The sequence below is a fragment of the Alligator mississippiensis genome, chromosome 1, assembly GCF_030867095.1.
Source record: "Alligator mississippiensis isolate rAllMis1 chromosome 1, rAllMis1, whole genome shotgun sequence".
Classification (NCBI taxonomy): domain Eukaryota; kingdom Metazoa; phylum Chordata; order Crocodylia; family Alligatoridae; genus Alligator; species Alligator mississippiensis.
Genome location: NC_081824.1, coordinates 187,285,910 through 187,299,457, shown reverse-complemented (window position 1 = coordinate 187,299,457; position 13,548 = coordinate 187,285,910). Strand labels below are relative to the sequence as shown.

Here is a 13,548-nt window from a genome sequence, read left to right as displayed (position 1 = left end):
AGGATTTCCCTCTCTTCCTCCCCATCCAGGTTGCTTATGGGGAGGGGGACCATATGTCCTGGTTTAGCCAGGACAGTCCTGGATGTTGAAGGCCAGTTCAGGCTGGCTGGTGAGAATTAAAACAAGCATCCCAGAAACATGGGAATGGGGTGCAGTCCAGTGGGGAGGAAGAGTGGTGCAGAGCAGCACAAAGCACCAGGCAGGTGGGCAGTTAGGCACCATTGTCCGCCCACCCGTCCATGTGCCTGGTGAACCATGGTGAACCATATGCCTGGTGAGCCTGGTAAACCAAGTGCCTGGTGAACCTGCCCCCCACCTCTGCCTGCAGTAGTACCACTGACTTGGGAGGGCAGGATGTGGGGAAAAGTGTCCCAGATGTCCTTATGGCCAGCCTACCTATAAAACTCTGGCTTGCATCTACCAATGCATTTCAAGCAAGACCCAAGAAGTCATCTTCCCACTTTACTCAGCCTTGGTGAGGCCGTAGCTGGAGTACTGCATCCAGTTCTGGGCTCCACACTTTAGAAAGTATGTGGAGAATTTTGAGAGAGTCCAGAGGAGAGCCATGTGCATAATTAGAGGTCAAGAGAACAGGCCTTATGAGGAGAGGCTGAGAGCCATGGGACTCTTCAGCCTGGAGAAGCAAAGGCTCAGGGGTGACTTGGTGGCAGCCTATAAGAGGTATGCATCAGGAACTGGGAGAACTTTTGTTCACTAGGGCACTCCAAGGGAAGACAAGGTCTAACAGTCACAAACTGCTGGAAAACCATTTTAGACTGAACATAAAGAAAAATTTCTTTACCATCCAAGTCTCCAGAGTCTGGAATAGACTCCCCCCCAGAAGTGGTGCAAGCACCTACTCTGGATACCTTTCCGAAATGCTTGAATGTTTATCTTGCTATGGTGATCTGACCTCAGCTGACTTCCTGCCCCCTGGGCAGAGGGCTGGACCTGATGATCTCGCGAGGTCCCTTCCAGCCCTAACGTCTATGAAATCTATGAGTGTAAGATGGGTTTTTTTTCACCTTTCTCAGAAGCCCTGAGTGCTGGCCAGTTTGACTGGAGATTTTGACTGGGGAGAACTGATAGTTCTGCTTGGACTTAGAAAACAGAGGTTCTTTGCTGGAGGATCTTGCTCCTCCACTCAGATTCACATTAATCTTCACATTTGGAATGAAAAAAGAAATTTACTCCACAGATTGGCAGGGAGTGTGGGTTCCTTTTCTATCCTCTGTGTGTCGGGGGCAGGGATGGGATGGGGCAGGGAGGGAATAGTCCTCTTCCGTAGATTATAACAAATTAATTCCAGTCCTTGCAGTAGTAGGACACTGACAGTGCCTTTGTTCTCTTGCTTTACCTGTGGCAAGTTAAAGGCATTTTTGATGTGTCAGGCATTCTGCCTGGTAGCTGTGTGTGAGGTTACTTTCTGAAGTTTTGGGGTGTTTATACACACGCTCCGGGTGGGGGAGGGGGTTGCTTTAATTAAAGCATCTCTGAGAGCCGCTCTAATTAAAGCTCCCAGTGTGTCATGTGTATCAGTATCCCTGTGCTAAGAAATGGCAGCAGGGGCGCTTTAATTAAAGCTTTAGTTAAAGCACCCCCACCACCATTTTTCAGTGCAGGGATGCTGATACATGTGATGTTAGAGTCTGCTGGAGTACGGTAATTACCATATTCCAGCAGACTCGATTGAGTCTGCTGTGACACGCTGTAATTACAGCACGTCAGAGCAGCCTCAATGCATGTGTATAGGTGTCCTTAGACTAGATTAGACAAACATTTGTCTAGGATGCCTCAGATAGAGCCGATCCTTCCTTGACCAGGTCTTGAATTAGATGACCATCTCAGGTCCCTTCAAACCCTACTTTTCTATGAAAACTAGCCAAGACCTTCCTACCAAACCACCATGTGCGTACAAGGTTCCAGTTAATGGATACACTACTATTCAGTATCTTTCAGATGGTAGAGTAATTGTCTCATATTTTGTTTAATTCCTACTCCCCGTTTAACAGGTAAAGGATCTTAGTATTAACAATAGTTGGAAGCTATTTTTCATATCAAATCAATATTTATAGCAACCAAGCCCAAAGGACTAGATGAAGTTAATATATTTTTCTCCAAACTAAACTGCTTAGAAAGTGAATTATGTCCTTTTGGCACCCATTCAGTTTTAAAGCTTTTTCTTGAACCATTAGTTTATTTTCATAGATAGTTAAAAAGCCTTACAAACAGCAATTCACATATAATTCATCGCCCTGACTAATCAATCAATAGTGTAGTACATTAGTGTATAATCAAGCACTGGTCCCTAAATACAGACATGTTCATTTGTCATGATTTTGGCACTGTACTTAAAACAAAGAATGTCCATAAACCATTGTCTCCTTTTTTTAATGAAATGCTTCAGGTCTTACTAATGAAGGAGACACAAGGAGCGACAGTGAAGACATATATTTTAGTGGCTTAGGAGGTTGTTGTTGAGTAAGGCTAAATGCAGATATTCAAAAAGCCCGAGGCAGAAGCAATCTAAGTCTTGCATTTTACTTTAAGCGCCTTAGGTTAAGTCAGGAGCAAATGGAATAGACATTCATCCTTTGGTGGGGGTGGGACACATGGGCTGCCTGCACTGGTAGAGGCCACCAGGTTGGGAGATGCTCCTGCACACTTCCCAGCAGGCTCTCCCTGCCAGGCCACTCCTAATTGGCTGCTGGGCCAAGCAGCCCTTCCCCCCACCTCCCAGAGCAATGTCAGCCACAGGCATGATAATCCTGCTCTGCCATGCCTAGCTCTGGTCCTGCATGAGCTGGTGCAACACCAGGGAGCAGGATCAGAGCTGGGAATCTCTCTTCCACTCTCCCCCAGCAGCAGGTGCCCGCAGTCTTGTGCCATGCAACAGGGAAAGGGGCACCCTGCAGAAGGAAGGATTGGGGTCCTTGGAGCTTTGACAAACTATGGCAAATTTTGACAAATTCCTGCAATCTCACTGGGTGCCTGCTGCCCGGTGTCTGCCATTTTCCAAAGCTCTGACTGGCCTAATCGTTTTTTCTCCAGAGCATCTCCCCCTGCCTAGGGACACTGTATAAATATACAAAAATACTGAGCTACAGATGTTCCCCTTCCTCCCCAACTTTCTTGCTTGAGGCTGACAACACAGAGCAGCTGAGCACAAGCTGAGTTCCCGCATGCCTCTTTGTGACGGGGAGGAAACAGGGGGCTGCAAAGTCAGCACACGATCTGATACAGAAGTTTGAAAGACCAGTTTAACTGGGACAGACTGGCTGATGGGCTCACCACCAGACCCGGACTGTCAGCTTGAGCCCAAAGGGATCGGGCTTCATTAGTAGAGGCAGTTTTCCTTCCCCATCAATCAGGGGAAGGCAGAAAAAAGGCAGCCACACCTTGACCCAGGGATGAGGTAAAAGAGACGACCAAAAAGGGAACTAACCGCTTGAGCTTTCTGATTGGTCCATTCCCAATGGAGGCAGAGTCTCCAAAGGGAATAAAAGCCCATGTGCTGAGCACACAGGTGGCTTTGACATGGGACAATGAAGAGGGCTGATGAAGAGCTGGTATTACTGACCAGTGGGGCAGAGCAGTTGCCCCAAAAGCACCTGGAAGATGTCTTCGCTGGACAGGAGCAGCCAGTGGCTGCATCCCATCCCCACTGTGGAGAGAGCCATGGCGACAGTGCACAGGTCAGTGCACAGAGGGTCTGGGATTGGATGGGACCATGGCAGCTGCACGAGGCAGTGTGGGTCCCCAACCCTGCACTAGGCAGGAGTGGGAGCCGTCAGTGCATGGACCAGTGCACAGAATGGTGCAGGGAGAGTTTGGGAGTGGATGAGACCACAGCAGAAGCATGAGGCAGTACGGGTCCCCAACCCTGCATAAGGCAGGAGCCTAGCGCCCATTTGGTGCACAAAATGGTACACTGGGCTGATAAAGTTGAATGGCAACTGCATAAGGCAGCGTGCATCCCCAATCTTGCACAAGGTAGGAGCTGGGCCATTGGTGCATGAAGTGGTGCATAAGGCCCTAGAGCTGAAGGAACAATGGGGCTGCACTAGGCAGTGCGGTCCTTTTCCCCCTGCCCAAGGTAGGTGCCCCTTCAGTGCACAGGGTGGTGCACAGGGCAGAGAGTGGGTCAACAGGCCAGATGAGCTGCATGAGGCAGCTTGGGCCTTCTCGCTGGGAGTGGCATGGGTTAAACATCCCAGTGGGGGGCGGGGGGGGGGTATGCTTTGCTTCAACATGCTGCTGGAGACAAGCCGAACCCTTCAAAAGCCATGGAGTCATGAGTCAGCCAGGAAGGGGATTCCCACAGGGGAGGAAGGGGCGTTGCCCACTGTGGACAGCTGAGGCGAAGCTCCTGATGGAAGAAGACAATTTGCCCTGGGACATAAAGAGGGATCCAAGGCTCCTGTTTGCTATGGGGGGTTCCCTGGTTTAGGGCCCTGCCTAGCTGAGTAACCTTCAGAGGGTAATGGTGTTTTATTAGGTGACAGGGTCCCTGCTTGGGTTGTTATTTCTTCTTTGGGAACAGCTGCTGTGCCACTGTTGGGCTCTGTTTCTTTTTCATGTTGCTGGGATTCTGTTATTACCGTGTCTTCATTATTGTGTTACAGTTACCCTGTATTTGTGTTTATTGTATTGGTTATTTTATGCATATGTGTTCTATTTGATGTAACCTTATTGTGTATGTTATATATTGTCCTATCACTGTCAGGTATTCCTGTCATTGGGTTGTATTGATTATCATTAGCTATGTATATTTTATTTGATGTAACCTTATTGCATATACTGCCTGTTATTCTTGTCATTAGTCTGTTGATTAACCTCCATTTTATCACTGAGTGCCTCCCAGCCCCTACAGGCTGGAGGGCCCTGATGAGGGGCAGGGGCTGCTAGCTATCCCGAAAGCCACAGGGAATTAGGCCTATGCTTGAGTTCAGGGTTAATTTGAGTTTTTTGTCTGGGTAAATTTATATCTGTAAATAGCATTTATATTAGGGCTGTACAAAACAGCACCTTTCCATTTCAACTTGCATTTCAAGATTTTGATGGAACAGTGTTTCGTTTTTAATTTCATTTCAATTCGAAACCATTGTTCTGTTTTGTTTCACCAAAACAGTTTCGCTGTTTCGACACGGTTTCAACATTTCACCCATAGGCTATAATGGGGAACCTCAAAACAGTCTATAACTTTGTCATTTTTGATTTGGATGAAACTTGCAGGAATGGTAGCCCCTTCTGAGGGCATGATGCCTGCCAAGTTTCACAGAGATAGGTGCAGAGGTTTCAGGGAAACTGCACCTCAAATTCTTGAAAGCAAAAAACTCATGTCACATGTATATGTTAAGCCACAGTGGGGTCAAAACTGCAGGCATGCTAGCCCCTGCTGAGGCCACGAAGCCTGCCAGCTTTCAAGCATATAGGTGCAGGGGCTTCTGAGTTCTGGGGCCCTTTACCTCAGGCTGCTGACAGGCAAAACTCGTGACATGGGTGCTTGTGGGACTGTGTCCATCTTGGGACAGAGAGGGGTGAAAACTGCAGGCCTGCTAGGCCCTGCTGTGGCGACAAAACCTTCCAGCTGTCAAGGAGATAGGTGCAGGGGGAGTTTGGGTTCCGGGGCCCTGCACCTCTAGCTGCTGACAGGCAGAACTCGTGACATGGGTGGGTGACTGTGTGTGTGTTAAGGTGCACCCTCACTCAGCTGACACCAAGGCAGAAAGCAGGGCAGTTCAAACAATGCTGCTTTTTATGCACTTTTTCCATCCCTCCCCCAGAGCACTGGGATTGGACGGGACCTCAGGAACGGATGACAGTCGCTGGCCAGCTACACAGTCAATAATGAGAGCACTCATTCCTCCCTCTTCCCCCTCTCTCTCCTTACTTTAGTTTCTGTTTCCCTGCAGGCAAGCCCAGCTCGAGCTTCAAAACTCAAAACGTTTCGAAAATTTTGAAATGTTTCAACTTGCTTTGTTTTGTTTCGAGGCTATTTCGAAGCTCTCTGTTTTGTTCTGATTTAGCTGTTTCAAGGTTGAAACGAGTTGAAACAGCATCGAAATGAAACTGCTGGTGAAATTTTGCACAGCCCTAATTTATATATATGTATGTATGAAAGTTTATGACTCTGTAGAGAGAAGGAGGTGAGCTGGCTTATAGTTAGGCAGCCACGCTCCCCACAGCATATACATTCCCGCTAACATGGGCAAATGTTGCCTCCCAGGTCTGGGGGGTCACCAGGTCGCTGACCGGGGGGGCATCCCCTAGCAGCTGATTGCTGAGCCTGAAATCACCAGTGGCAAAAATGGAGGTACACTTCCCCCAGCACTTCCAGTTTCATGCCTGGCATTTCTAGGGGGTGCATGGCCAATCTCAAGGGTTACATGTCCACCCCATGTGCATCACCAATGCCCGCTAACATCCCTTCCATTTGAAGAGGGGGTACCTTCCACATACCACCCGGGTTACATAACCTAAGTCGCTTAACTATATGCATCCAGGACTATCTTAGATTAGGTTTCACCATCTTTAAACTGGTCTGTGTGTGCCGAACTTCTATTTGGTTATGGGTATGTACCAGTTTCCAATAATTTTTACTGGTGTAAGTGCAACATCTGTACCTAGCCTAAATTAATAACTTACTAGTGGATATTACTGCTCTCTATTGGAATCAAACCAGTACTTCATCACAGTCATTATACTGCTAAACAATAATGTATACTGTGTTATAAAAGAATAGGTATGATTGTATATACTTCACTGATCAAGAGTTCCAAATGTGGATGTGGCCATTGCAGTAATGCTAGACTACGAATTTAGTAAATCTCCTCCTCCTCCTCTCCCACAAAATATAGCTCTACTGATAAAAGCACAATTTTGATGGAGCAATTGCATCTATACAGGGTCTTCTGCAGCAATCTGAGGTCACATCTCTTTCACACCTGTGATAAACATGTTGTTTACTCCAGTGGAAGGACCTTCTGCTACTGGAGCAGGAGAGTGTGATTTCTGTCTTTAATGTCATTGTTATGCCACATAAGGGCTATAGAGCACTTCCCAAGAGGCCAGCCCTTTAATTACAATATCTTAGTAAACCGTACAATGTCTTATTTGGTGGCTTAGATTTCAGTACCTTCCATACAAAGTTTGCTTGTGGTGGAAATATGGATTTTTCAGAGATGTGGTTTAGTAAATTTTGAGGCTATAGTGTGCCAAGAGAATATTCTTTGCCAGGTAACCAGCATATGTACTGCCGAGACAAATTGCCCATTATATCCATTTTCCACTATTTTGGCTATGACCCTGTATTTACAGGGGAAAAAAGATTGTGTTAAACTACTGCAAATTCAGTTTAGATTATAGAATCAACTAATATCTAAGTTTGATTGTAAAATCAACTTAAATACATAATGTCTGTGTATTTATTTGCTATGTAAGCCCCATGTGTATAATGTTTGAACATATAATAATGAGGAATTCTTCTTGTAAAATGGTCCAATTCCACGTATATAAAGCAGGCAAAACTCCTGTGATGTTCAATGGGAGAGATACTCCCATGAGAACTACAGGATCAGACCCTCCAAGAAAACCACAGTGCCCTCAAAAAGTCCTGCTTTCCTCTTTCTTTGTGCCAACCTTTCTTCCTTGCCTACATTCTGACCAGGCACATTTATTTTTATTCAATCATAGCATCATGAGGATGGAACCATGGCACGAGAAAGGACCAAAAAGGTCATCTAGTCCAACCCCCTGTACAAATGTCTGATTTGCTTTAAGGGGACACGTTCCACATACTTAATATGTCCCACTATGAATAAAGGAAGAGCTTTCATGACTATAAAAGGTAGAAGGACAAGGAGCTTGAAATGAGAAAGGAAAGGTTTAGACTAGATGGTGCAAAAATAGTACTGAACAGTAAGAACAATCAAACAGCAGAGCTGACTTCCCTGGAGCAGGTGGCTGATGCATAATTACTGGAGATGGTTAAGGAAGGATGCTAGTGGGAATGATATAATGAGTTCTTTAAAATAGATGGGAATAGGCTTAATGATTTTTCTGACCCTATACAGTTCCACATACTAGAAGGATAATTTCTTACTGTCCCCATATACTCACATTCCTTCTTGGTAGTAAAGCTGATCCATTCTGAAGCACTGCTGCCCACAGAATTGTAGGACACCACTCTCAGGTTGTAAGCTGTGTAAGGCTGAAGGTCACTCACGTTGGCACTCTGACCCTTCCCTTTATATTTCACTTCAGTTGGACCAGGACTGCAAGTCTTTGCCACTGACTTTAAGTAGGGAGGGCAATAAGTGTGCATGTGGAGCTCGTAGCTAGAGAGAAAGAGATTGACATTTGGATGAGTCTTATTTGAGCAAACAATTAGGTAGCACACTTTCCCCATGTTTTCTGGAGGCCTGGCTACTGGCTATTACTCCGTATCTTGGATCATCTTTGTTGCCCCTTTCTGTACCTTTTCTAATTCTACTACATTCTTTTTAAGATGTGGGTACACCATGGATTTATATAGCTGCATGGTGATGTTTTCCCTTCTGTTTTCTATTCTCTTAATGATTACCAGCATTTTATTGGGTTTTTTGGTGGCCACTGAGAATTGAGCCAATGTTTTTAGGAAACTATGTATAAGCTAATTCAGAGCCCAGGATTATGTACGTATTGTTGAGGTTATTTTTCCTCATGTGCATATCATGCACTTGTCAAGACTGAAGTTCTTTTCTGCCTGCTCATTTAAGCTAGTGAGATTTTTCTGCAGATTTTTGCCAGGAGGCTGGGTTTGACTACCTGGAATAATTTAATATCATCTGCAAACTTTGAGATTTCACTGGGCACTCCCTTTCCATGGTCATTTATGGAAATTCTGAACAAAACTGGGCCCAGAACACATCCATGTGGGATCCCAATTTCAGCTTTCCTCCATCCTGAAAATGACCATTTAGGCATTTGTTTCCTATATTTTAAACAGCTTTCAATCCAAGAAAGAACCTTTCCTCCAATCCTGCAGCAATTTAATTTTTTTAAGAGCCTGGGTGAGGGCCCTTGTCAAAAGCTGTTGGAAAATCCAAATTTATTATATCAACTGGATCCCCCTTGCCAAAATGCTTGTTACCATCCTCAAAGGACTCCACAAGACAGGATTTCCTTTTACAAAATCATAATGACTCTTCTCACAGCAGATCAAATTTGTCCATGTGACTGCTGATTTTGTTCTTTATTATAGATGCTACCAACTTGCCAAGGATAGAAATGAGACTCATTGGTCTGTAGTTCCCAAGATCACCTCTGAAGCCCTTTTTTGAAGATGGGTATTATGTTGACAACCCTCCAGGTCTTTGGTACAGATGCTGCTTGTAAAGGCAGGTTACATACTACTACCAACAATTCAAACATTCAGAATATTACTAGGCATTTCCAAGGTTTGAAAACCTACAGGTAGCAGCCTTAGGTAGTGCAGAATAGTGCTGCCTGCTTAGAGCTTGATCTTTTGCTCACTAAATTTAAGAACAAAGCACCCAGTTACTTCAGTAAGATACAACTTTTTGGTTAGACTTGCTGTATGGGGGGAAAGGAAAAAACAAAACAAAACAAAAAAAAGGTGATGCTTGCTGTCCACAGATTTACTTCCAAGCCTAATTGAAAATGTTGACTTTGATCAACAAGACCACTTGTGGTCTAGATCCTCTCTATTTCAGAAATTACTCCTTGGCCATTTTGTTTCTTTGAAATAAAAGACTTTCACTACTAGCCTCTCTAGGGAAGTGGCTGGAAGTTAGAAGTAGGCTGTTCTTAGTGGAGGGCTCTTGATTCTGGAATCAATTCCCTGAACAGTATATCAAAAGGGACAGTCAACATGCAATGCAATGTTCCTCTACTCATGCAATATTTTCCTTGAGACAAATGCTAGAGAACAGCAAGCAGCAGTTAAGATTTGAGGCACTATATTCAGAATTAACTTATGCTACTTTGGATATCACCATCATTATTTACAAATACATTAAGGAAAACTCAAGATAGACCTTGATCTCAAATCTTACTAACAGATTTGGCCAAAAAAGTGATATTAAAGGAAATAGTACATCTAATTGACCCTGCTGGTGTTGAAATTCTCAACCAGACTGTGATTCTTACCTTTTCATTATGCCATTGGGTGACTGAGGTGCACTCCACTGGAAAGATGCCATTCTTGAGGTTACAGTATGGATATGTGGAGGGGGCTGTTCTGAAGGTGGAGCTGGCTGAGTGGTCAGTTGAGCTACTGGCCCTTTGCTGCAACAGTTGAAACAGGTGCAGGCCTCTACACCAACAGAGTACGTAGTGAAAGGTTTAAGGCCATGTATTGTTTGCTGGGTGGCAGTCCCTTCAGACAACTGCAAAAGGCAAGAGGGAACTTTAGAGTACCTTGTACTGCACAATGCACATATTCATTAAACATTCTGAGTGGTAAGGCAAAAGAAAGAAAAAGCTCAGAGTCTGAGCCCTGGGTAAGGAGAAATCCAACACATTCTACCCTAACACGTGAATGCCATTAAGTTTTGACAGATAACTGTGTGGACAGTTATTGAGGAAGATGGTCACAACAAATGGGATGTGAGCAAAGGCTTCTGATTCTCATCTGCAATCAAAGGGTACAGCACTTGACACTGAGGTACTTCCTTAACTGAATATTGATAACATGAATCTTAGTTTACTCATAGGCATGTAGCATTTTTACACCGGCTTGCTGATCTGTCTTGAGGTATTCTGCAGCACTCCCTACTTTGCCCCCAGATCACTAAGGATTTCTTGCCTCAGTGACATTATGTGGGATTTTCTGTCAATGGCTGGATTCAGCCTTGTACCAGCCCACAGAGAAGAAACAGAGCAGCTTTGCAGCCCTACTAATGCTCAAGACTGCAGCAGCTCAACCTTGGCTGTTCAGCCACACCCACAGAATGGCAGCAGATCTCCCTAGATGTGAATCTAGGCAGGAGATTCACTCCAAAACTAGTATCTTACAAATTTACATGTTATACTTAGGCCACACTAAATCTGTAGAAAGTTAAGTGAAGAAAGGTGCGGTGAGCATAGAAAGTTCATCTGTAGAAAGGTTAGTACATGCTGTGAGCATTCACACACTGATGGTTTATTCCATTTTTTTTTTTGTTTTGCCTGCACAACCACTAGAGACTTGCCACTAGAGAGCTGGTGAACAGGCGCATGGCTAGAAGCCAGGACACAAGGACTCTATCTCTAATTTGGATAGGGGTCGGGGGCTTAGAGCAGTGTATCCTGGGATGCTGGAGGACTACAAATTGCTCATTTTATCTCCATAGAGCAGACTCAGGTTACCTTAACATGACTTGGGTAGCATAGTCCAGAGTTAACTCTTGCCTGAAGTGCAATAACTTTGAGATGCTCAGAGGGCAGTTAGCATGTCTTAATAAGCTTTAATGTGCAGATGCTCACATTTTAAGTGCCCTTAGTACGGTCTAAGAATAACCTTTGGGAAACAGGAAGACGGGGAGCCTTAAACCTGTCCTACACCCACAATGAGCAATGGAAGAACACCAATTCTACAATGTTCAGGGCTCTCAAAGGTTAAACGAGTGATTGGATTGTTACTAACTTCATCCTTATCAAGTAGTTCTGTGCTATGCAGTATCCTATTTGAGGCTCCTCAAATCTACATTAAAGCCAGACTGCAGCAGCCCAAACTTGCAGATTCCCTGACTGACTTCAGAAACATAGACTCCAAACACTGAACATTGCCTAAGCAATTGGTTTATTGAGACTGACTGAACTGAAGAGATGGCACCCTTTAAGGGCCACCACAGCCGGGTGCAGCAAAGGACTGAAATGCTTGGTGGTGGTAACAACCCAAACCAAAAATAAATAAATGACTTGTTTCAGGTGTGTGCCCTATAACCCCAGCATTTTTACAGATACACGTGATCCCAGACCTAATGCTTGTTATACATTTCAAATAAGGTAACATGGAATTTTTTTAACCCAGTAGTAACTATTTAAAACACCTGGCTCCCCACATTGCTTAAATGTTGATGATAGCATGCTTGGCTTTCTTCCTCATTTAGATTACTTTTTCTGCATAGAATATGGCAGGCCATAAAAAAAACCTGCACAGCACTTTTAATACTTGTAGTTGGGCTACATAGCAGGGAGGTTACCAGAGGGCTCAATGGAGCAGATACAGAAGAAAATCCTCAAACACCTGATATAGTATATTTTCCCCCTGATGCCTTTGGATGCAGTGACAAGGATAGGTTAGGGAAGGAACTCATATTGCATGGCTGGAGACAGATGGACACCCTTATGAAGTATTAGTTCTGTCACACCAGGTAAACCTGTCTTGCTAGCAATCCTTGAAACCTCCCATTGTAGGAATTGCTGGGTTACCATCTCTCAAGACTGAACTGAGGGAACAGAAGTCATTTTAAAACATTATAACATACTAACTAAGAGTTCAGTGATTTCTGACTTACTAGACTCCATGCCTAACCAATTGGTTTATTGAGACTGAACTGAAGAGCTAGCTCCCTTTAAGGGCCACCACAGCCTGGGATTCTTCTCACATTTTTTTCAGTATGTTACCAAATAATGAAGGTTTTGGAGGCAAGGTTAATTCTTTTGAAAGCACAGGATTTAGCTAAGTACGGTGCCAGGCCTTTTTCAGCCAGAAGAAAGCACTGCAGAGCAGAAATAAAACACACACTTGCATGCACATGCAAATGCACAAGCACACAAAAATCTAGCAAAAAATAGAACTGAAAAGTCTAAACATATCCAGAGTTCAACCAGAAATACAAATTTTGCTTGGTTCATACTCACCACCACTTCAGTGCCTCTGGTGTTAGAGAACAGCCGGTAGAGACTAACTATCCCATTTGGTTTAAGAGGTGGGCTGATGTTTACCACAGCTAAGGTAGAAGCCACAGTGTGGAACTTAGGTGCATGAAGGCCTTCCGGTGGGGCAGGGCCTGTCCTACAGCGTGACCAGCTGCTTGGAGCCCGGCCTGCAGAATTTATGGACCATACCTCAAAAAAAAACAAAACACATAACAAAGAGCAATTTATGAAGGGGTTGAGCCTGGTAAATACTGAGCATGGTGCTGAGGGTGGTGCTGATTTGGTGAGGTTGTTTGGAAGAAGAAGAAACTATGCTATAATTTAAGGCAATTGTGCAGCATATCACTAGACCCTCCATGTAGAAATAAGCTCATACATTAGTGGAGAAACAAGAACATTTTTTGCCATTGTCATCAGGGAGGGCAAGTAAACTGTATCCAGGGCAAGTATTTTTTCATTAGGTTCATGCAAGGCTGAGCAATTTTGTTTTTGCCAGGCAATACAGTATAGAAAGGAGCTTCCAAATTATACCCAGGATAAGGCTCAACATCAAGTCCCAGAACATACAAATTCTGATGTTATCCAACAGAAAATACTGACCCAGGCTGCAATTCTGCCATTGTTCTCCCACAAGTAGACACAGAGGCATAACAGGGCAACTTGGCACAGGGGGCAGCAGTG

The 13,548-nt window shown here is 44.5% G+C and overlaps 1 protein-coding gene across 1 annotated transcript in view; it reads right to left on the bottom strand.

The window, feature by feature from the left end:
- USH2A (usherin) overlaps positions 1-13,548 on the bottom strand; it is a 642,051-nt gene that overhangs the window by 17,772 nt on the left and 610,731 nt on the right. The window contains exons 64-66 of the mRNA XM_059717779.1: positions 12,850-13,056; positions 10,153-10,391; positions 8,122-8,339 (exon numbers count right to left, since the gene is read on the bottom strand). Coding sequence (XP_059573762.1) covers positions 8,122-8,339; positions 10,153-10,391; positions 12,850-13,056 — 664 coding nt within the window. The remainder of the gene's footprint in view (positions 1-8,121; positions 8,340-10,152; positions 10,392-12,849; positions 13,057-13,548) is intronic.